This window comes from Mycteria americana, chromosome 3 (assembly GCF_035582795.1).
Source record: "Mycteria americana isolate JAX WOST 10 ecotype Jacksonville Zoo and Gardens chromosome 3, USCA_MyAme_1.0, whole genome shotgun sequence".
Classification (NCBI taxonomy): domain Eukaryota; kingdom Metazoa; phylum Chordata; class Aves; order Ciconiiformes; family Ciconiidae; genus Mycteria; species Mycteria americana.
In genome coordinates, this window is record NC_134367.1 from 73,335,109 (window position 1) to 73,360,478 (window position 25,370).

At 41.7% G+C, this 25,370-nt stretch overlaps 1 protein-coding gene across 3 annotated transcripts; it reads right to left on the minus strand.

The window, feature by feature from the left end:
• Positions 1–1,667: 1,667 nt before the first annotated feature.
• On the minus strand, positions 1,668–25,356 carry GINM1 (glycosylated integral membrane protein 1). 3 transcript variants are annotated; one of them, XM_075499020.1, is made up of 9 exons: positions 25,211–25,352; positions 21,041–21,151; positions 11,809–11,868; positions 11,535–11,631; positions 8,550–8,701; positions 6,441–6,597; positions 5,522–5,652; positions 3,885–4,048; positions 1,668–2,004 (listed from the first exon to the last, which is right to left on the minus strand). In XM_075499020.1, the coding sequence occupies exons 2-9, from the start codon at positions 21,134–21,136 to the stop codon at positions 1,896–1,898; spliced, it is 966 nt and encodes a 321-aa protein (XP_075355135.1). In that variant the 5' UTR covers positions 21,137–21,151; positions 25,211–25,352; the 3' UTR covers positions 1,668–1,895. The 3 variants fall into 3 exon arrangements, with proteins under 3 accessions (XP_075355135.1, XP_075355134.1, XP_075355136.1); XM_075499019.1 differs by lacking the exon at positions 25,211–25,352 and adding an exon at positions 21,360–21,378; XM_075499021.1 differs by lacking the exon at positions 21,041–21,151 and having other exon boundaries at positions 25,211–25,356.
• Between the last annotated feature and the right edge of the window lie 14 nt (positions 25,357–25,370).

Below are 25,370 nucleotides of genomic sequence, written 5' to 3' on the forward strand. Positions count from 1 at the left end.
ATCGCTTCTATTTGAACTATGTTAATGAAGGGGCCAGGGCTATGTCCATAAAGTGGAAAGAACATTAATTTCCACATACATGGAAGAGGAGCTTGCCTATGACTGTGAAGATTTGCTTCAACAAGATGCAGTCACCATGCCCGTGCTAGAGTCTCAGCAGTTTCCTGTTTAGCCTCTGTCATGTGTTTTCTTTCACTACCTTGCATTCTTCGTTCAGATGCCTCTGTAGCTCTAGCATCACCTCTGTCTTATGTGGTTCTGTATCATTATGGTAGCTCTCTTGTGGCATGGTCCTGGAAAGTGCTGCTTGGGGCTCCAGGAATGTCAGTCACTGCCGCTCATTCCAGCTCAGCAGAGTAGCTGCCCTGCACGAGGGTTTCCAGGCTCCGCACCTGCCTGAAGCAGCCAGCCAGTTGTGACACATCCCCTGCTTCTATCATCCTTCCTTGGCTGGGTATCTGGCAGATGTTTGGGATCCTGTGCTCTAATGACACTGAGCTTGGGGAAGTAAGTGCAAAGTACAAACCCACAAGGTGCTAGAACAAAAAAAAAAATTAAAAAAAAAAAAAAGGAAGTTTGAGCAGCATCCCTGTTGTCTTCTGCTGACATATACCACGCTGCACTGCTGGGTGGTGGGTTTTGGTTTGGTTTTTTTTTTCAAGGCAGTTCAGTGTTAGAAATGTTTCTCCTACCACTGTGGTGCTGTCAGTTTATTGAGACAACTCTTGAGTTGTTCCTGTCACAGACCAGCTGTGAGGACACATATCTGAGTAACTCGGAGAGCTCCTCAAACTTACGATAATCTTTCCTTAAGGGGGGGAGGTGTGTGCGTGTTGGGAATCCTAGCTTTCCTCCCTCACTGTAACAACTGAAGCTGAGCATGGATAATTCTGATCACTCAAATGATAGCTGTGCTCAGTCTAATGCCAGGTAGTTACAATTCTTTTTTTTTCCCTAGTCATTCTTCTGACAAACCATTTTTGTAAATAAGAACAATGAAAATCTAAAACCCAAACAGCACCCTGCATCTAACACACGTGGCAACGTGCTGTTTTATGTAACTAAATACAGATGCACACATGAACACAGTCTAATAAACAATTTAAATGTTTATTTGAAAAATTTAACAGTACAAATCAGCATGGGCAGACTGGGCCTACTTAGCAACAGTAAGCCAATACTTCTGTAAAATTTTGTAGAATTTTCTTTTTCCTTTTGAGACTTCACATAGTACTGCTGTCACAGATACAAAAAGCACATCGTTTACAAGTGCTAACAATTTTTATGAGTGGAAGGGGCCATAAAAGTGTAAAGTGCTTGAAATATAAATCTGCCTTTTTAGTTTTTGTTTTGCATATATAAAATGTCAAATTACTTGAGTAACACAAGCATTTGGTAGTGATATTTTCCTTGCAAGGCACACTTGACCCTAAGAGACCTGAAACCATGTCGGGCAGCTTTGTTTCGGCTTGCAGGCACAGCTAATGTTTGTGATGCTCCTTTGTCCTTTCCTGAAGGATGCCATCTGCAGACTTCAGGACACCCTGAATTTCACCATCTCACTATTCAGGATAGCTGCCCTGGTTTATCTATGGGCATGAAGGCAGTCAGCATCCTGTCCGAGGTGTGGAAAAGTGACTTCACAGAAGTTAAATCCAATGGTAGCCCTCAGGGTGGAAAGCTGTTTTATTTTGAAGCTTCTGAAAAGGCTGTGTGTTTACAGAGAGGCACAGGGAAGTCAGCTTTGGGCCTCAGCCTGAGTGTCCCTTTACCAATTAATCAACTGACTTAGTTTTCTTAGTAGGAAACAAACAAGGTATTAAGATCAAGTGCCAAATTTCAGGTCAACTAAAAATTTGTTTTTAAAAAACAGTAACTCCAAAGTAAACACAGTATTAAGTGCATGCTTTCTCATCTAAATTATTTTTTCTGTCTGGAAGATCTGAAGGCAAGCTGATGGTAATCACAGGTACAAAGCTGACTCGATCCAGGAGAAGGATGCCTCTGAAAGGTAAGATTACCTGGCATTAGAAAGTGATACACAAAACAATTTTGTGTTCTAAAAATTAGATTTATTCTTAAACTCCCCAAACTTAGTTTAAATCAATGCATCAAGTATTACCCTCATAGTACCTCTTTTATGAAGCTAGAATGAGAACTTGATGGAAAACCGGTTCCAAAATGTACTAACTGTGCTTTCAGAGGGGTTGCTTCACCCAGTTTCTACATCTGAAATATCAGCAGCGTAGGCTCTATATGCTCAATTTCATAGTAGCCTGAAACTGTCTGCTGTCAGGAGCTACTTTGTCAGGCTCTTGCACCTACTTCTCCAAGACTAGCTAAAGCCTCTAGTTCTATCCATGTACTGTAGAGTGGCATTGAAGACTTGGGACAAAGTCCTGACTCACATCTGCAACTGTGTCATTCACCAAATGAGACCTTCTACTTGTTCTTGCTGGTTTAGAATTAAACCTTTACCACTTTTTACAGGACCACTTTATACAGGCAGCAAGAAAATGACTCTGGTTTTTGGTTTATTGGATTTTGGTTTTGTGGTTGGTTGGTTGTTTTGTTTTTGGTTTTTTTTTTTTTAAAGGGGGGGAGAGTACCATCCTTCCAGTGTTATAGTTTCTTGAAATGCTCTGATAAGCCACGCACAAGCCCTGTGTTCTCCAATTGGAAGAGAAATTACTGCAGGCTGCTTCCTCTGCTCTGTACTGACCTCTGCCACGGACAGACCATCAGACACTTTGCTGAACAGTTTATGGGGATTAGAATTTTTTTCCTAGTTCTTCTTAGTTCAAAGTTTCACACGTGGCAATGTTAAGCTACTTAATGCTGGGGGGGTGGGGGGTGGGTACAAAGTGTTTCTTCACTTTTTCTGCTCTAACAACTTAGTTACATGAAGTACTCCAAACTGACGGCACGCTTTGTGCAATGTCGGGGGAAGCACGGTCTCCTTTGTCACTACAGTTTCCAACCTCCCTGATCTTCCAACCCTCCATTTTTCTAGCTCTGTCAGGAGGACTAAGGCCACTCGTATCCCTGGGTGGGTACATAAATTAACCGCACTCAGGGCCATTCAGAAGCACAGCTGCTCAGTTGCATTTGAAGACATCAGCTGTGCTTGTTGTGGGTGATGAAGCATGCTATGCTGTCAGTCACTTCTTCTGAAAGAATGTATGGTTCCAAGGGTTAGGTCTTCCAGAACTGCCTTGGGTTGCTTTAAAATGTACATGCTTGCCCATTCCAGCACTAAGTCTATCCCGATTTCTTAGCTGCAGTTACTAATACATCTTTCCACCCCTGGTTTTGAGAGCTTGCTTCTCTGAAAAATGAGTGGTGCTGGTAACACACCGAGTGAATAAAGCCATCTGCAGTCGATCACCTTTATTTATGACCTTCTGCCACCAATGCTAGCACCAATCACTATGGCTTGTAGGCTGCCTACAGAGGTAGCTCCTCCTTGGAGAATTCCTGTACAAATTTGCAAAGCCAAATTTGAGGTCTTTCATAACTACTATAACAACTCCGACACAGCAGGAGTATGAAAAGCTTTAGAGTTGGTGGAATTGTTTAGCTCTAGCTTCCACCCTCCTCTCTCAGAGCTATGTTAATGGTGTCTCACAACGTAGTCCTTAAAAGACTTGCTAAAAATTTGGCAGTATGACTGCCAAGTTAAAGACATTTCCAATGAAAGATTTTCCCATGTTCCTCTGAAATCCCTATGTGTCAAAAGGTCACTTGGAATGGAAAGTTACTGGCAGCCTTTTTGCTGAAGTGTTGCCATCATCTTCCTACAGAATGGGGCTGCTTCTTGCAAGACTTTTTAGTTCATGTTTTGCTTTCATCAGAGAGAAAAAAAAATAGCAAAAATTACTTACTTGTTTTCACAGGAAGGGAAAATCACCTTTAAGACTTTGAGAATAAGAGCTGCTCCAACAACTCCAACTACGATGACTTCCATCAAACTAAAGAAGATGGGTAAAGATCGAAACCAGAATCTGCACAACCCTTTTCTCAAGTCTTCCACCCACTGGCACATCACCTACAACCAAACAGGTAAAAATAAAAAGATAGGTTGCAAAACATAGCAAGTGCAGTTTTTGTAGCCCCTGGTGAATCATTACATGGTGACAGTTTTACTTAAATTTATGTATGCTTAAACATACATAAAAGCAGGATGGAATTGACTGGTGACTCAGACCTCTTTCTTCTACAAGGTTTGGAAGGTTTAGTTCTCTGCTCATCCTAGCGGAGTTCCCTGAAAGGAAAGGCCACTTTGGAAAATAAAGGACACTTGAACAGAGCAGGTGAAGGGTGAGCTATCTGGCCTAGGTGCAGAGAAGCTATGATACCATGGCAGTGTACAGCAGGGAAAGGGTTACTGACAGCCCAGGAGAGGGGCAGCACCTTCTCTAGCCTCTCTGTAGCTTTCAGCTTACTATTTTGGCCCTCCTGTCTCAGCAGTAGGTTATAAAGCGTTTCTTCCAGCCACAGAGGAGGCCATCTAGCCCATCCTTACCTAGTCTGGAACTGAAACTTTTCAAGCTGTTACTGTGTTTCTTACAGCGGGTGAGACCAATGGGCCATCTCCCAGAGGGGTAAGCACTCAAGCAGAGACAGAGAAAACTATGTAATTTAAAGCTAAACAATATTTGAAATTGTTATGAATGCTGAGCTTGGTATAATGTAAATATCACAACTCACTGTCATGAAATATCTGTGAGGTCAGAACATTGCAGGATTTAGAAACCCATTTGATTCCTACTGGAGGAAAAAAAACCCAACAATTTCTCGCTGCTAAGGGGTAATTTAAGGAGGGTTTTTTTTTTTTTTAAGTTTCCTAGAGTATGTCTGTAAAATCTGTTCTCCTTAGTGGCTGGCTGTGGGGATTTCTTAAACTTCTGTGGAAGTCAGCTACTGTCAGATACCTCACACAATAGAAAATCCAGGTCTTTAACAAATATAAAGCAGCAAAGCAGTACTCTGAGAAGTCAATACTAGGTTAAGTAGGAATGGCAATTCTCTCTTCCAGAAATGAGTTATTACATACTATATTGTTTTTTTCAAATTAAAAATAAAGGACCAAAGGCAAAGGCCTAGGAATGTTACATACCACCTTCTTACCATCTTTAAATGGATGTTGTGTTTGGTCTTTACATGAGGAAAACCCACTATCTGAATCCTGACAATGCTGGGTTTGTTTGTTTTGTTCTGTAAACATCCACAAAGGAGGAAAACATAGTATTTCTATGTGTTTCTGTAGACAATGCTACAAATGGGGAAAGAAGTTTATTCCCTCAAACTGTAATACTGACTAACATTCAGCTCTATCTGCAGCATGTTACTACAACTTTTCCTTCTAGAAATGTCACCAAGCTTTTCACCCAATGCATTTCATCTCTGGGGAAATGGGGGGAAAAAACAGAGGGAGAGGAAAAAAATGCTTCTCCTTTTTAGACCGGTCTTTAAAGGTATATACTAATAATTCAAACAAACAAACAAACCACAAAACTACCTTGTAAGAAGATGGAGGCTCTATCCTAAGAGGGGTCTCTGGTAACTTGCCAGGTAATGTCTCTTCATCTACTGTAGTTTCTACTTGCCGGATGAGGTACTGACTGGTAGTTTGCAGTGGATCTTGAATATCTGAAGAAGAAAAGCTAAATTTACTGGGGGGCTTGCTTTTTATTTGACTCACTATTCAGGAAAACAAAGGCATGCTGCATTTTTATACTTATGGTACAGTTCTCACACATTTACAGCAAGAACACAGAAGGCTGACTTTTTTTTTTTTACTTGAGTAGTGGACTTGATAAGAAGCAGAAGCAGTGTTACAGTACAGCCTTTAGCTGTGCCCTTAGCTGTGCCCTTAGCTGTACATTTCAGCTGTCACCAGATTAAAAGGTGATGAACTAGATCAAAATATTCATCTCCTATGAAATCCTTGAGAGTTTTTGATTAAACAAAACTGAAATAAGATTAAGGCATCAAATAACTTCTCTTGCTTTTAAGTTATTCAAGTTTGATAACGTAACACTATTCTCTGGTTTGGAAGTGACCCAGACGGGTATTTCCTCTCCAGTTTTCTCTTTCATTCTCAGGAAAAAGGGGGAGCTTTAGAGAAACTTCCATCATAGCACTGAGACAAAAATTTATTCCTGCAAGATGTCTGGGTTGCAGATTGATAAGCACGAAGTGCTTCAAAGGAGAACAGATTTGAAAACAAACAAAATACCCTTTGTCTTCTACTCAGGCTGTTGAATTTAGGTGTTTAAAAAAACCCAAAAAACAAACCACATAAAACAAAACACTTCCCTGTTAATGAAGAAACTGTTTTACTACGTAAAACACAGGAATAATGATGTTCTTTCACCCTTGTAAAGCAATACATCAACTATGGATAAAAAATGTTATGTAACAGCTAAGAGAGATACCTTTTCCTGAGAGGCTGGGAAGTGTAAATAACATGTCGTTGTCCCTTGGGATGGAATACAGCATGCTCTCTTTCAAAGGGACAGTGTAGTTTGAATGTCTAAGTACTCTCAGGTCCTTTACTAAAATATCTATTTCTGTTACTTCTTCCTGCTGAACCTACAAGAGATGCAAACATGTTGATATTACTGAGTTTAAAGTAAGAGTGAAGTAGGCTGGCAGAGAAAACCAGTACATCACAGAAAACTCTAAGCCATTATGATTTAGACATAGGAATGTTGTAACACGAATTAGCATTCTTTGTTTTTACTTACCCCACTTCTATAGACTATACCACATTAGAAAATATGCTGAGCAGACTGGGTCTCTCTCTCCCTGCAAAAGCATGGGGTAGTCACTCCATGGGCTTTTAACCAAGTCTTGCATAGCTCATTCAGGAAGGCATTTTAGGGCATGGAAAACTCAAATATGTAGTGAAAGAGCACTTGCAAACATTGAAAGTGTTGCTGAGGCAAGACTGACACTTCTGCTTTTGCAGTAACGTTGCTTTTTTCCAACAACCGAAAGAATAGTTTTCTTCCTCCTCTTCCAGTGACACACTGGACCCGTTTCACTTAATAATCACTGCAAGCATCGCTTATATAGAACACGTTCAGCATAACTCCTACTAACATCAATAACTGCATTGTGAGGCCAAGAACTGACAGAAATCCAGAGTGTTTGTGACCATAGTTATATTTCTATGTAGCAGTTGTAATTAACAAAAGAGGAATGCAGCACGTGATACACTTTCACTCGTGCTTTTAGAGCCCTAGGCCAACCAACAGTCTCCTTTTGCTTTGAACGTGCACAGAACAATGCAATGAAACAGATGATCATTACTGTCAGCTGATAACTAATGAGAAAGATTGAAAGCTTTTGACTTAAAGGAACAATTAAGGAAAGAGCATTAGCTTTCTGGTGGTTCTTACCAGGTCCCTATGAAAATCTGAAACGCACTGTGATGTCTAGTTTGAAATCTGAAATAAACACCACTATTGCGTAACAACTGAACCAAACCAGGATATATTAGCCTCCTACCAGTGGGATAAACACCTCATTAGAAAAGCTTCAAGCCTCTCAGTGGCATTTTTCATTAACAGAGTAAAATTTTGACATGATGCAGATCCCTGTAAAAAATACTACATGCTGAGCATGCAATTAATTAAGGATCAATGCTATTATCATCATTCTCCTTTTAAAAAAAAAAAAAGGTAGCAGAACACAAGCCAGCTTCAAAAGAGCCTGGCCACATGTAAAATGCAGACATGTACTGAAACAAAAATTTGACACTTTTGCTGGCTTCAGCAGCGGTATCTTCTCTCCAGAACCTCTCTTGTTGGAAAAATAACTATACCTTATAGGCGATTTTGAGAACTCAGTTCTGCACATTTCAGTCTCAACTAGAATTAGAATCCCTCACATTCACTGGTATTTGTGCAAATACAGTTAGAATTTGGGGGGTTTTTTTTGTTTATCTCAAAATCCATGATGTCAAGATTTTTATTCAAATGAATTCATTACCTTACATGCAAAATATTCTAAGGCTAAGCTCTCAGGTGTTGTGGGCTTTCACAACAAGCCCACCTGCCATAAGAGTTTGCTGCTGCAAGCTGTTCCCCGTGCTACATGCTTGAAATGCTTTGTTAGCTTGGAATAAACAATGGGGAAAACCTCAGGACTCAGAACAAGCCCATGCCCCTTTTATTTATTTTGTACATTATTTTGTAAATGAAGTATTGCTTGTGAGTGTGACTTTGCTTGCATAAACGCTCATCTTGAAAGAGCATGTGACAGAGTTAATGATATTCTAACAAGCTTAAGGGAAAGTCATCCAACACTTAATTATTAAAATACGAATAGAAGCACTAAAACTTGAAGTCTCCTCATGAAACACTCCTGCTACTATACAGGCAACTTAGGTTGGTATTATCTCCCTCAGTACTGTGCTAGCTAGCATTAGATTATATACTTTGTGCTCTAACCACCAGACACATGCGAACCTTTTAATCCTTGTTAACTACTTGCCTCTCCTAAATTAAAAACAAGCAGAATATTGGGGGTTTTTTTACCTGTTTTCCATCAATTTCTATCACTTCTTCCTGAATGACAATCAGCTGCAAATCAGAACTGGATGCCAAAGGCCACTCGTGAACCATGATGCGAACACTGACGGTTCCCAGGCGCTGCTGATCTGGTAAGTTATCTAAGTTTCCGTTCTCCACTGTTAACACACAATGTCACAGTTTTCAAAGAGAAACCATCCCAACCAGAAAGCAGTATACAACCGTGGGGCAAACAGTTGCAACTCTGACATAGATGCCTTTGCACACGTAGCATCTGAATGGAAGAGTCGTTACAACTACAGAGGACCACTACCATCAAACCAGAGATGCCTGAACAGTTGTACAGAAGTCTGTACTATGCTGATGTCCTTAACACTGCCAGTAACTGCTGTTATAAGCAGCAGTAATCTGGGCAACAGGTAAAACAGATGCCATGATTTTTTCCCCAGTATATCACGAACTCAAGCTCAGAGCAGGTCTCATGATATAACCCAGCAGACAACGGCAGCACTATATGACCCCCAGACTGAGGGAGCTTGCAAACAACATTGCATCCCTGCCTTTGAGGTTTGCATTTAAGCACTCTAAGCAGCACTCTTTGGCTTCACTATTGCTGCATTCTTGTTTTAGTTGTCCAAAGGAGTTCGTAAGAGTAATGCCACAGCCCAGCCAGCCACCTGTGTAAACATCTTGATTCGCACAACATTCCTCTTCCTCTCAATACAAAAACAAATACGCTCTTTACCACGCACACTGCATACACTACACAAGATGAGCATCAGTTCCCTCATACATGTTTTCTCTCCTCCCGGCCCTGTTTTCTTATGTGACCGTGACACCTCAAACTCTCTCCCTACCCAAAAGCTTTCAGCTATTTCAACAACCTAATATTCCACAAGCATGCAGAGAACTGCCTTTCTACCCTCGGTGTTTTTGCATAGAGTTAGTATCCTCTTCCCAACTACCATGCCCCTACTGCACGTGAGGGCATGCTAGAACTGAAGTGCTGCAGAAGTGCAAGAGTGGAGGTGACAGATCTGTCCAGCATGCAGATAGCAAGGTACACGAACTGAGACCGAACTGGCCCGTTTCTAAGCCACTAGTGCTGTGTGTCACTTGCAGTGCTGAGCCTAAGAGGCAATGTGGGGGAATGCCGGACTAGTGTCTTTCAGTTACACAGTAACAACTCAGTGTGTTCATTAACTTTTATGCAATGACCTCTTTCCTCATAAAGCTATTTTGCTTATTTTAAATATAGAAAAATACTTTTTGGCATCGTTTCGCAATATCTTTGATTGTGAAAATAAGTGGCAGAAGGAGAGAAAGAGGTTAGAGAGAAAGAGAAAGGTTCCCTATAGGTGTGAGCCAGAGCACTAACCTGGTTGCTGAATGCCTCCTGACTTACAGCCGCAAGCACACATTAAAGGACCAAAGCCTGAAAGACACCAAGTAGCTGAAGCTCCCTGCGGTCCCAACCTTTCATGCGTCCAGCTGCTCAGTCCTCACTACATTCAACAGGCGTGAAAGACACTCACTCTTCCAAAACTGACATTTGTGGCAACTTCAAGTGGGGATATAAGTGCCAGGCATGACCTGACAACAGTGTCCAGACAATACCATTCAGGAAACTTGGTCTCTAATATTCAAAAGCATGAATATTTGGCTCAAGTTTGGTTTTTACATACATTCAGGAGTATTTTTCCCCTCTGTTAACAGGTAACAAGTATCTCGATATTCCTTTAGCATTTTACAAACATTATCTGAATCTATCATTGAGGATTTAGTAAATAAATAGCACAAACATTACAGATAACAGAGAGAAGTACTGTGCTGAGGACTCAGACCCAAACACGGAGATAGAGAGTTCCAGGTTCCCAACTCCCAGGTCAAATCAGTATTTTTCTCAGATTCATGTTCATAATTGTAGTCACTGCAAGCTATACAACTATGATTTGGGAAATTAATAGGAACTACAGTAGAGTGCTCAGTTTCTCTCAGAATTAGTCAATGAAATAATATCTATTTTTCTGGAGTCAATTATTTTGCAGGTAAATGACATTTTGCCATGTTTTTCTACCCTAAGATAGAAAAAATGGAAGCAATAGGAACATAACTGTCCCAGAAAGAGAGAAATGAATTACTGCTCTCCCTCTCCTGAAAAGAAATAGCAGCAAATTAATAATTGATCATGCTTGGGAAGGAAGGGTTCAAGAAACAAGGCCATGGCTCAGAGAAGCAATTCAGAAAAAGCATTAGTACTTTCTAAGTAAATGTCTGATTGTAAGGAAAGGATGACCTCAGAAACCAAGCTAGAGACTGACTGACAAATGAGCATAATGGCCCTCGTTTAATTAATTATACAGTATGCTCTGTGTATCTCAAAAAAATCACAGTACTTTCTGGTCTTTCACAAAAGGCGTAGCATTGAATCAGTGGAAAAAACAGCAGTTTCAAGATAATTCAGTCATTAACCACTGCAGGACACTAGCAAAGCTGCAGTATTTGTGCTATAATATCCTATCCAGCAGAAACTTGTTTGTCTAATAGACACAGAAATGAGCTAATTAAAAGATCTTCCTAACAATAATTCATACTTGTGTTATTGAATCTCTTTTTGGATATATGCCAACTAACCTAGGGACACGGCCAATAGCAGGGTGGAGTTGCATCCTTCTGCTTACATTGTCTAGCTTGTAGTGCAAAACATTCTTTTGAGAAGATAGGCAGAGTCTGGATTTCAGATTAGACCATTTACATATAAGCATGTGAATGTGACTTGAGAACAAGGCAGCAAGATTTTTTTTTTCCACCCATTTTAGTAGCAAAATTATCCTACCTTGGGAATTGATTTGCTTCTACAATGCTCAGGTTTGCAGAGTACGAGAACATGTAGTCATTGTAAGCTTTGGTTAATAGGTAACAGGGAAGCCAAATACCCCGGGGTGGGCAGAACAAAAACAAAAACAAAACAAAAAAAGAGAGAATACTCACATATTATTGTTTGACATGTTATGTGGGCAACCCCGCTTTTCATAGGAAAATCATTTAGATATACCTGTCCATTAACATAGGTGATATTAAAAACAACCTGAAAGAAAGACAGACAGAATGAGTGTATGGCTCCTGGCCCTATGCTACAATTCTGTTCTCAGAGGAACACACTTCAAACTGACTGACGTCAGACAAAACAATATATTTGCATCCATATGCAGACTTTGTTTCACTGCATATAAATTCAGTGAATGAATAGAAAAACCGGACCAACCTGTCCTTTGTGAAATTCTCCACTGGTTTTCAACATCATAACATTGACTCTGATCATTTCCTGGAAAAGAACAGTGAGAAGAGATGTAAGTTTCTGTGCAAACATATAAGCCACTGCAGGCCACAGGCAGCTTTCACACACTGTCCTGACAGAATGACAATGTCCAATCCCCAGAGCACATTCCCAGGCTTTCTATCCAGCAGACAGAAGAAAGACGAATACCTGTTTCATATAAGGGTTCGCTCCCCCCCCCCTTTTTTAATAAAGAGAATTGATGAGAAAGAATGACAGCTGCATCCCCTTATGTATAAAGCTTTTTTTAAAGAAAGATGAAATAATAATAATCAAACTAAATTCTCAGGTGAACTTGTTTCACGTGGATATAATGGAAAAGAAGTCTCTCATATTAGCTGAAAAATAATAGACAATACAAGGTAAAAATCAGATTATCTGTAAATGTTTTTTAAGTGCTCCACTTAGTCTTCAAGGTGAAGTATAATATAATAAATGTCAGCCTATACCAAAGAACACTCTGTTTTTTCAGTGTCAGCAGTAATGCTGGTTCTTTTCTTTGGTTATCATTCCCAAATTATGCCACATGGGACACCTGCAAACTCACAGCTAATGGGGATTTGCTTCCTTCTTTCAGACCCTAATTGCTGTAAATTTATCGACTCGCTCATTCTGTCCTCTCATTTCACCCTTGTAATTTCAGGGGCTCTTTTGCAGATGGGACCTTAAATCTCCCAGGCCTGCCCCTGACAAAACCTACATACAAAAGCCAAACCTCTCTTGGACATAGCCAAAAGTAATGATTGCCACACTGCTTTCCTGAGTCACCTCTTCAAAAATAATGTTAAGCTCCTTATTTGCCTTTTGGAAGCCTTAAATGATTCTAATCGTGTTTCATTTTCCTCTGGAAAACTTCTCCATACCTTCAGCATCTTCTTTAGCTCTGTGTTTGAGTCATGGTTTCACAACTAACAGCTAAAAAGTGAGTCATGTCTCAACAGAAAGTTGAACTTGCCCAGAATTTAAAATAAATTTAAAAAACCCAAAACATAAAAAGGCTTTTCCTTTGGGATTTTTATAAAACACTTAAATTTTCAGGCAAGAAATACTTGAAATATACAGTACCTAGCACAATATACTCACAATTCATGAACAGCTTCTGAAGTCTGACTATAATGTAAAAAATGCCTTAAAACAACAGGTGTTAATGAGTAAACGCAGGTAGCCAGGATTACCAAAAACTGAAAAACAACATCCAAATCTGATTCAGCAGAAATCTGGCATCATGACAAGCATGGTTTAAAATCTAACACAGGTAACCTTTTGATTGGAACTGACTTGTCACTGATGCCTCAGACGCATTTGTCAAATCAGCAGGAAAACTCTCTGGACACTGAGACCAAAGAGAAATCTCTTTCTCGATGCCCTTTCTAGGAAAGGTGTTTATACTGACTTTTCTTCAAAACTTAAATCCTAGCTATTGAAAGTAAATTAAAATTACCAATTTACTTAGAGAACTGGAAGTCTATTACTGAAAAGATAATCCAGATCAATAATATAATCATAGGATGTAATCTATTCTGTCATCCTGTAACTTCCTCAAACCACTTATTTTCTTCTCAAGATTTAAGAATTCTGTATATTTCAACAATGCTAAATATTCCTTTAGCAATTTATCTAGCATTCAGAGCTGTACTTCTTTTACACCCTCAAACTGCTTAACAGATTACCAAAACCTTGTGTCATGACTTCCCAGGATTTTCTCTTTTCTGGGAATTCAAAGGGCCCAAAAGATGGATTTTCCAGGCAGTCTTAATATTCCTTCTGCTTTTAAGCCTCAAATGAAATTTGAGTTCCTTTACACAGAAAGTATTTTGCAATCTTTTTTCAACATCTACAAAGTGACTCACTGAGATTACAAGAAAAAGGAAATGACTGCTAGCCTGTAACTGCTGAAAAAAAGGAAAATCCCCCCTACGTTTTTTTAAATCAAATGCTTTATTTGAAAATGAAGGGCATGGGGCAAGATAGATGTGCTCAACAATTAAGCATTAAATGTACAAAGTGAGCTATATATGCGATGATTAATTTTCTTCACAACAGCTGTCAATTCTGTTGACGTAGTATCCACAAGCACAGTCATGAATTCTAGTACATACTTAAAACTCGCACTTTAAGAGCATATTACATGTTTAAGAAACTAAAATATTTCAGTGGATCACTTCTGTGCTGTCAAAGTTACAAAAAATAGATCATAGTGTGCAGACAAATAAGACAGCTTAGCATCTTGCTGCCTCTGCCACTAAGAGAGACAGTGTAGATCTCTCCTCTCCTGCACATCATCCTTCCTTTTCATTTATGCCAAGCCAGTGAGCCAATTTAGCTCATTATATTGTCAGGAAAACTTTCCCTTTTTTTGACGGACTGTTTTTCTGTCAGTTCGACAAGCAAGGAAGAACCAGACAAGCACGAGAGGTGCAAGCACGCAGCTGGGAGGAAGGAGCTGGGCTACCTGTGCTGACAGCCACAGGCTGTTGGACTGGCTCTGCTGCACGGTCCGCCTGCCCTCGCAGCATCTCCCTCTGATCAGAGGCAAGGTGACGGGGCATCCTCTGAACAGCACAGGTTCATAAAGCTGCTCAATAATTTAGAGCAATGATTAATACTCCACTACAGCGGCTACGCCATGACGCTTGCAATTTTGTGTTCATAGGCAATGGAGAACTCATATTCTTGCCATTCCTGTGACCAGTCTGCTCACATCCAGCTCCAACAAATTCTCCCACTGATGACTTCCCATGTTCTGTACATCCATTCTCCTGAGTTGTCATACGTTCCTGTTTTGCCTCTTCACTAAGCAGTCTCAAAGACTTGGTGCTACTCTTGCTAAGAAACATTTCAAATAGATCTCAAAGTTTTGATGCTAACAAATAATCAGTTTTCCAATTGCTCTTGCTCTAAACATTCCCAAACTGATACAGAAACATCTCGAGGACCAGAGGAAGACCAACTTTTCCAGAGTCAGAATCAACTGTATTGATGTCATTCCTGACAGATGTTAATTTAACTTACTCTTAAAGCTCTCCAGTGATGTCCAAAAATTTCACACTCTCCTCAACTATTTAGTGCTCAGCTAGCTTTAACTTTAAAAGTTTTCCTAATGTCTAACCTGAAGCTTCCCTGCTGCAATTTATGAACAGGTCATTCATTACTCTTCACAGCGTCTTCCCATGGAAAATAACAGTCCTCCAACTCAGTCGTCCTGATTTTATGCTAATACTCCCAGCTCACTTAATCTTTCCTTGGAGGCAAGTTCCTCACGGCTGCCTTCCCATGGCTTCCCACTGGTCTTTCCTGCAGTGCTGCACCCATAGCTTAATGGGTCCTGCTGTGGCCAATCTTCCTGACCCTACACACCCCATACCAACATCTACATGAGGGCAAGAACCACACGATGCATGCCAAACACAACGAAAAGCCAGGCAGGAGCGCTGGGGGAAAGAGGAAGGGATTATTGCAAGCAGCTCACAGGAGAGCAGAGTGCCATCCCAGCTGGCCCACTTTCACCCACAGCAAGGAATGGGTGATGCACAGCATTCCCCCTGTTAACACGACCCTGTACCCCCTTGATATCTGCTCATGAATAAGTGCTCAAGAGCCATATGTTGTTAATGCTTGTAAACTGGGAGGGAAAGAGACTGGGCAGGCCAATAGTGCTTGTACCATGCTTTCATGATGAAATGCCTGGCCTGACAAGCCATACTTGCTAGAAAGTGCCCCAGTGGTAATTCAAATTCCCATCTTTCCAGTCCTAGGGGTGAAGACTTAGAGATTATGAAACATCCTTTAATTTCAACAGAGAAAATACTTTTTTATGTTACCATAACAAAACTCACTACTTAGGAAAGAAAAAAAAAAGTGTTTAAAGATATGTCTTATGGCTATACACTTCAGTACTAAGAAAAGTAAATAACCCCACATGACTTATTTTGTGTATCAAAAGCATAGTAAGCCAATCCTGTAGTAACAAAGTCACTGAGAGCAGGACATGGGTCCTCTGCAGTAACCCATAATATTGCACTGTCAAGTTCTGGAGAAGCCTGAACTGTGAGTGTAAAACTTGTTTGTATGACTTACAATGCACTTTTCAGTATTAATAATATCATGAAAGTTCACATAAATTTCAGATAGTCCTGTAATTTAAATGGTCCTGAATTCATTGAATATTTGAGAAAGCTGCACTGTGACAGAGTCAGAATCAAAGGACAGATCCAAGAAGCAAGTCAGGTCCCTAGGAATCAGGTTGTGCTTTCAGCTTACCAGTGACACCCGTTCCATCATTCACAGCACCTTAACCCTTCCTGTGCTGGTGAATGCTTTCACACAAAACTCTCCAATTTACACTAAAAATGGTCCCATCATTCCTAATGCTGTTATAGGATGTAGATGTCTCTCCTGAGTTTTCCTACAATTTCTCATCACTGTTTTAGTGCTCCGACAGTGATATTTACAGTGGTAATGGCCACAGTACCTGTAAAGAGGACAGCACTTAGACCACAAATGTATGACATTCTGTTCCAAGACAGCTAGGCAACAGCACTAACAGTGTGGCGACATACATTACAGTGAACTAGCGAATTTTTGTGACTTTGGATCAATAGAGATAAGGAGGTAGGGATAATTTTCTAACCTGTTCTCTTTCACCACGTGCTGCAACAGAACACAGGAGTGTTAACTGAGGCAGTATAATCACAGTAGTAACAGACGAGCAAGATGAGAAAAAGATGGCAGCAAAGAATATAAAGCATCTGGCATAAGTTAAAAGGGAATATTCATTAATTATTAAAGACTCCCTATACCAATGCCCCACAAACAGAGAACATTTCACCTAATCTTAGCCTTTTATGAAAAATGCCGCACAAGACAAAGCTGTTGGGTCTAATTACGCAAGAACTTCAAACAGATCTGATTATGGAATCACAGAAAAACTTCTTCCACGGGCAGTGGGTACCTGACGGGGTGCACTGCACAGTTTCTCCCAGTACAGGGTAACTGTTAAGTCCTACACAACTGCATTAGTCACATAAACCCCATCTAGATTCAGCCGCTAGCAGCCAACCCACTTAAAGTACAGCTGTTCTCTACTGAGGCTCTCCAAACAAGGCTCTTTCTGCACTAGAAGGCCTGTGGGAAGCGGAGCAGGCAGCACTAGGAACAGATGGCATAGTGCCTTGCAAGATGGCCAGCTGTACAGAGACTTGGAAGACAGACAATCCCCTCGCAGTGATTACAGAGGCACTATTGGGATATCCTGTTTGCGATAGGAAAACATAAAGTCCAATAAAGGTTGCCAAACAGGTAAGAAATAGACAAAATTAATAACTTGTTTCTAAATTTGAAAAGTGATTATGGGAAAAAAGTGATTGAACAGACAAACGAAACTACCACCCAAACTCATACCATTTGAGTCCTGGCACTCAGATGGACAACTGGCTCCAAATAGTGTAACTGTATATTTGCAATCCAGGGCTCTGTGATCTGTGTTTCTCATAATTCTTTCATCAGACTCAAAACAGAGCTATGTTGTAGGATGAGTCTTAACTGCAATCAGGCATAACTGAGTTAAGAAATAATCATGGTACAAGTTTGACATGACAAGTTTGACTTGACAAGTTTGCAGGATGATAATTAGTCCCTCACATTTTACAAAGTTTTAGTACAAAATCTTCTCCAATAAGGTTTGGCATTATTAAACTGCATGACAATATTTAGGGTAAGATAATGAAATCCAGCATTTGCTTAAGTAACTAAAGCTGAACTATCTTTGTTAATATAAAAATCTAACATAACGCTTTTCCTTTTCTTTTCTGAACAAGCACACTTACATTCCTTCCTTGCTTTGCGATGATTCTTAGTATAATATTGCTTATCCTTTCCTTTGCCCTACGTAAATTGCTAGAATTAATCGCCTTTGCTTTCTCCCTGTTAAATCACCTCATACTATGAATATTTTATCAGGAGTTTTAAAGGTGACTACTTAGTCTCACATCACCGGGACATGGTTGCATCATACTTTAATATAATCAAATATACATGGAAAGATGATGTCAGATCTTTTAAGCATAAAGTTCAGAACATCCACCAGGCTGTTAATAGAGAAACTGGCATAAAGTGATGAAAGAAACATTTCAGCATGTCACTATTGACAAGTTTCTTCTTTGATTAAAATACATTACACCTACTGCATACGTACTCAAATGGCTGATGTAGTGAAGATTACTTTCTTCTGTTGTGAAATAATCCATCCACACAGAGGTTTCTTGCAGCCAACAAATAATCTGAAAACAATGTTTTTCAGGCAACTAAACTAAAAAAAAAAAAAAGTCTGGTAGGCAAGTAAGCCATTTAGAAAGAACACTGCTAAACCTAAATTATCAAGAGGCAAACAGAGTAAGCAAACAACATAGCATTAGCATTCAGCCCACTGTGCTTTTAGCCAGTTCCTATCAGCACCTTAAAAAAATACGCCAAAACACAAAACGTAATTCTTGACCTTGCACCAGAAAAACACATTACTTTAATGTGAAGGTCAGTTGCCTTGTTGCATCATTCCCAATCTTTTTTTTTTTTAATTTTGTCTAATATCAATCAATCTGTAATCCAGTTTTGCTCATCCAAATTTCAGCAGGAAAAAGAAAAATCAAAACACACATGCTAATGTTTAAAAAAAAAAAGTCCAGATTTCAAAACAGCTTATTTAAGAAATGACAAGTATTGCACAACAACAGAAGCATTCGCATTCCGGAGCTGAACAAAAGCATTTCAGACTTACAAAACGTTATTCCAATGTTTCAAGGTTTTTCCTCAGCCCTTCCACTATGGTTTCTGTAACATCATGGCCATCAACTTGGAGGTAAACTTTAATACCAAATACAAGAATTACAAAATGTGAAGCTATCAGTAGTATGCTACCAGTGGACCAGAATTGTAGAGAGCACAGTCGTGGCATCCAGTCAAAGAAAAGCTGAACATGTTGATGCTGCCTGCTCCCAACCAGTCTGCAGTCCCAAGCCATCCTGAGGAAAGACCATGATTATTCTGATCCCATCGCCCACTGTCGTTGAGTTCGTGGCTTCTGAAGCCAACCTGACAGCACAGCATTCCCACTGTGCTTATTCCCACTGCCTAGGCACTTCTGTTCCTATCAGGCCACCATAAACCAGCTTGTGCTCAAAAAAACAGCAATTCTTCTACTCAAAACCTTCTCAAGATGTGTTGTTCCTTCTACATCAAAAATGATCCTGTAAGTACAAAACGAAATAGTGCAAGAGGAAACACAAGTTTTTATTTTTTTAAGTTTGAGATTTAAAAAGAAAAAATACTGAAGTAAAAATGTGTATGTTCCCTTTTTGACTCTTGAAAGAGCTATTCTGCATATACTTATGCCACCACACCAGTATAAAGCTAAAAATGTGCTGACACTTCCAACTAGCAAAAACTGAGCTGACAGACCACCTAAGCAGTACGGCACAAATGGACAAACTCAACCCCGCAAACAGCACCGCTATGCCCATCAGGCATTACACCCCAGTTACTAAGTTAAGCCTCATTAGCACTCTAAAACATACCTATTCTATTTCGGACCCCAAGCTGGCTTCCACAGAAACCGCTCCAGCACCCTTTGCCATGCTCACTCATACTTTCAGATCCAAAGATAGCATGTACAGATGTGCCTCCATGTCTTGTACAATTGCCAGCTGTGACAATGACTTTAATGCTATTAAGTTGAAGTTTTGGTGTGAAAGTGTGATAGTTTCTAGGGAGAAGGTAAGCAAGAGCATAGGTCTATATTCTGTTGTCACTTCATGTGTCTTCTGGCAAATTCAAGCTTGCACTCCCTTTCTCAGAGGGATAAGCAAAGTACCTGAGGACTGAGCTCTCTCTGCTCTCTTTAGAGCACCTGACTTCAAGCACAGATGCACTTTTATAGGTGTCTGAAGACCTAGATCCCCATTTTGAAATCAGAGCTAAGCAGATCTCTTCAAATGTTCATACAGAGAAGCAGAAACCAGGAAGTAAACCCAGGAATCCTGCTTTGCAGCACAGGATGTGCCAGTGCAGGGCCTCTGTCAGGCTTTCTTGGAAAGGTTTTACTTAAATGAAAAAAAAACCCACCTGTGGAGGAAATAAATTTACTCCCATGACAGCAACTTCACATTGACTAGACAAGTGACTACAAACCCAACACAGCTCTTCCCTCTTTGCGATCTCACACTTTGGAGATCGTGCTTATAACAATTAGAGAACGTATTTAGTCACGGTTCAAGTACTGACAGAAGTACCCAGTTCTTTTCTGTAATTTTAAAGGTCAAAGCTCACCAGTGCCATGGCACATCTTTTTATTCCCACTGAGAAGATCTCCTAAGTAGCACCCAAAAAATTCCTCCCACTCTTTAAAAAGCCAACAAATTTAACTTAAAACTAATCTCACCAAGGCACAGCATAGGTACTGGAACAGAAAAGCAGACAGCATGATGCCCCATGATACACCAATATATCGAAACCTTTTCTTGGTTCAAGAGTACAGAAATCACTAGGAGCAAATGTGGAACTAATGCACTCCTATAGCACTGAAACATCAAGATGTGGGTAGATAAGCATAAAAATACAACATAAATACATCTACACTGGATAGAAGTAACTATCTCCCCCCTCAACCTGTCAGATATTTATTTTGACATATCAAATCCTCTATAAATGAATCATTAAAGGGAGGGGGGAAACATTACACGCACAGTAACCAAGTTTGTGGCAGATGCCTAATTTTGTCCTTTTGTACCATTTTTGTACATTTTAGACCGAAATGTACTTCAGCAGCGGGTCAAGCACTGTAAGTAGGGCTAACAGCCCTTAGGCTGCCAAGCGCTACAGCCGGAAAAAAACCCTCATAGCCGGCACACCGCCCTTCGGTGCCACCGGCTTCGCCCGCTTTCTCCAGCCGCGCCAGCGGCTCCCGCCGGCGATGCCGCCCGGCCGGCCAGGCCAGCGTGCGGCCGAGGCAATCACGGCCACCCCGCGGCCGCTGCGGCCAGGAGACGCCCGCGCCGCCGCCCAGCGCCCCGGCGGGGCCCGGCTCACCCCTCGGAGGCAGAGGGACAGGGGCTGACGCTGACCCCGACCCCGACCCCGACCCCGGCCCCGGCCCCGGCCCCGTCGGTACCTGGCCCAGCTGCAGCGGCGCGGCCGGGCCCAGCAGCGCGGCGGCCAGCGACAGCAGCAGCAGCAGCGGCTCTCGCCGTCCCAGCGCCGCCTCCATCTTGCGACCCGGGAACTAAAACAAAGTGAAACATCAACAAGCGGCGGCGGCGGCAGGGGCGGGGCCGGCAGGAAGCGGCGGGAGGGGGCCGGGCCGGGGAGCCCGGGAGCCCCCGGCGGTCTGCGCCAGGCCGCCTCTCTCCTCTCCCCCCGCCGGCGGCCGAGGGCAGGGCGCAGCCCCCAGGCCGTCGCACCAACTTTTTCACTAGAAAGGGCCACGCCACCCGGCCAGCTCCCCGCTGAGGGCGAGTGTCGGCTCGGGAATGACCTTGTTTTGGAAGAGGGACAAAAGTTTAGCGAGAGAAACAGCTGGATTTGTGCTCTCCTGCGACCGCTGCCGGCAGCGGCGGCGGTGGGGCTGGCCCTGCCCTGGCCTGGCCCGGCCCTGCCCTGGCACCTTCGCCGCTGGAAGATCCCGAATTAGGCGTTGCAGAATAACGCGTGGACACGTACCTGCTCCTACAAACGCCCGTTACCGTTAATAGATGATTACAGCCTTTGAAAGCACTTTGCATAATAAAGAGAATTACCCAAATAGCTAATGTTAATAGTTACTACTGTTTATGAAATGGCCAAGGTACGCTTATCAAACCAACCTACTTGCCGCGCACCTGTAAGCACCTGCAGTTGTCCACCTGCTCTCCCTGTAAATGGCAAAGGCTATTTGGCCGGAGTAATCCTGAGCCGAGTTCTGAGCACCACACATCAAGAAAGGTTTCTTGAAAGCAAAAGCAGGCAGTGTACTCCTGGGGAGAGCAGAAAGAGTCATCAGAAAGGAAGAAAGCACAGGATAAAAGTTTTAGAGAGCTAGAGGTCTTCAGCCTAGAGAAGAGAAAACAGAGGGAAACGTAATAGTGGCAGTCAAAACCACAGGAGTATCTGGCAAAGAGAAAGGAAACAACCTGAATCTCCCAAGTCCTCGGTGGATATGGAGATAGAAAGTGCTTTATTTGCAACAAGAAAGATTGCCATTATCTGTTAGCAAAAAGCTTTCTAATGGTAAGGGTGGCAAACATCTTAACAGCATGTCTAGGGAGGGTTTAATATAACCAGAGCAGGGCAATAAATTAGCTGTCCTGTTGAAGCAATCTGTATCCCAATTTTATATTGCACTACGACTCCCACTTGGTTGATAGTGAACATCATAAAACCCACAGAAACTTAGTATTTTATATGCAGTTTGCATTCATGAGACACTGGTATAAACATCTGGCACAAGATACAAGGCACTGGAAAATGAGGCCTAAGAGAGTCATATATTGTGAAGTGTATTTCATACATATTACGTGAAAACCTCAAATATTTCATCACTAAGTACATTCACTATCAGTAGTTAGTACTATTTTAGAGATTAGAAAAACTAACGCTGATTAACTGCCTTCTGTGTAATCGCACAAGCCAGTAACAGAAGAAGGGGTAAAAACTCTGTCGTCTTAATTTCCACCACCTCTCTTTACCATCACCTAGTTTACCTAGTTTCTCTTAGACCCATCCTTAAGACTTTTTTTTAATCTGTTGTGTTTGGTAAACTGAAAGAAATAGCTAAAGGGTCTGTTCACTGTGCAGGCTCATGAGGCAGAAAACTATGTGGTAAGTCAGCTCCCCAGCAAGATGTTTTGCTGAATCTCGTACGGGTCTTTGGGGATAGGATGGCAGCTACAAGAATGCAGCTCTTGTTGGTACTTGCAGTCATTTGCATGTGCTGGTGGGAGGAAATTTAAATTACCTAAATTCCTAACTATGAGTTGCACTCTGGGCATAAATCAAGAGTGGGGGTTATTTCCCAACAGGACTGGTGAATCCTATATGAGCAAAAGCAAGCTACAATACTCCAGTGTTTTGTGTAGTAGATTCATGATTAAAATGTTACAAAATGTACCAGAGGCATAATAATTAATGGTATCAGAGTATATAAAAATACAGGGAAGCAAGGATCACTGACCTGCAGAATTTATGGATTCAGCAAAGTTCAGGCTGGGTTCTCAGCTGACCTCAAGGAATTTAGCGTCTCGCTAAAACGGAATAGGAGATGAACGCCTGTTCCTTTTTGACTGCCTCGTTTTGCAAGTTTCCTGGTAAACTACCTATCAAGTAACGCTTTCCTTCCATTTGTGTTTCCTTCGTTCTTTCCTTTTTCTCCCAATCTTTTGCACCCCCTTTTCTTCAATCCTCTTTCTTCCTCTTTATTCTCCTGGAACTTAATTAAAACTGCAAAAATTATGCACGAAAAATGCTTTCAACATACTTGTTTTCCCCAAATTTCAAAGCTTTCATTAGTCTCACAGCACAACGGATGTCATAACAGTTTTATTTAACATAAATGGTAAAATTCCTTGCAATAACTAAATAACTAGTGATCTAGTTTCACAACTGATCTCTCCTTGGGTGATTCAATAGTACTCCTTGGGTGAGTCTCCTTGGGTGACTCAGGGCTGGGACAGGCTGGGAGCACAACAGGGCTTTCCCCTTTTGGCTCAGACACATGCCTCCTAGGCTCCTCTAGTCTATTGGTAAACGTCTCCTGACATTTGTAACTATTAAAATCTGTAACATTTTTAAGTATTTCGTACTGAGACTGACTACTGCTTGAGCTGCTGAGTGTGACAGAAGTGCTGTATTTCAGGGGTTTTATATTTAAGTTGGAAGTGATGTTTCTGACTTTTTAAAGTGATCATGAAAAGCCATTTTTTCTTTGAACTTTCATTATAGCCATGGGTTATTAGAAGGCAAAAGCCAGTATAAAGGATAAGGAAATTATTTCTTTTATGATTAAAAATAGTGATAAAAGCCTGGCCTAAGTGGGATGCTTTCTTACTGAAGTACAAAGTATGAGTTCTCGAAGTAGCAAGTAAATAGTTAAACTTCAGTCAGCACAGGCTTGCATAAAACTGATGTACCGTTTACATCCCTCTTAAAGTTTCAGAGTAATAAATGTAATGTATGCTACAGTGCTTTCTTCTATCAATAACTGCAATACATGGCTTAAAACCAGCCTTGAATCAATTCAGGATTGATGTACAGACTAGGAATAAGCTCACAAAAACAATACAACACTGCAAAATGCTTGATGATAGCACAAACAGCTTTGAAGACTAGCACACTGTGGAGGCCAAATAAAACTCCCTGCAGTGCAGGTCTTGGTCCCAGGACCAGCCCACTGTGTCTCCAGGATCATCATGCAGCAGGATAGCGGTGAACAGAAAAGCAGGTAAATTCCCTGCTTGGCTATTTATAAAGGTGCTGTTATATACCGTAGTGATCTGATATTACTTTTGCTGCTTCTTAAAGAGGAGATCCTGCTCTTACCCACCTACATGCACCTCATTGTACTGCTAGCTGTGCATTCCTGCTCCCCCCCTTTCCCTTCACTGGTTCCCTTTTACTGTATGGCGAGTCAATTCAGGTCACTAATCTGGCAGAAAGCAAATTCAGCAATGAAAAATAAATTGTTTCCGAACAGATTAGTGACTTGAATCGACTTATTGTGCGATGAGTACCAGAGCATGATCCAGAAAGAGGTGAAGGCAGTGCAGCCTCAAGTGGAAGCTCTCTGCACAGGAGAGCAGGATCCCTTGCTTTGAAGATAACGAGTCTTTAGATTAGTAGAGCTGTAACAAGAACAATCATGCTATGGCATCATTGGAAGGGAATAAATTCTGTTTGCTTGTCTGTTTTTTCAGTGTCGCCCCTAGTACTACAGGCTGTGCTGGAGCCGTGTGCTCCAGGCAAATATTGGGACTGCTAATCACTTTATAACCCTCTAACTGTGAGGTAAAAGTGATTTTCTTTGACGATGTAGAAGCAGCACACGCCCCCCTCAGTGAGCACCGCGCTCAAAAGCTGCATGATCAGCCTCAGAACGTCTACTTTGCCGGAGGAGGTTGCTCCTGGGGGTCCCCATTTTCTCCCCTCCCCTTCAGGAAGGGCTCCCCGGCAGCCTACCCCCGCTGCCGCCCGCCCTGTCCCCCCCGGAGGGGAGAGGCGTGGGGGCGCAGCCGCGTCGTATCTTCCTGTAGCCCCTGGGCTTGCGAGAACAGGGGAAGCGGGCGCGCTCGTCGGTGTGTTTGGCACGCACCTTTCCTCACGTCGGGGAAGACTGCAACATGGAGGCTGGCAGCTGCGAGGGCTGGCTCGGCCCCGGGGCTCGTCCCGCTGCGAGGCCGACGCGCTTGTGGGGGCATCCAGCCCCGAGGAGGGGAGGCGCTCGCAGCGGGGCGCTGTCCTTGCGCCTCCAG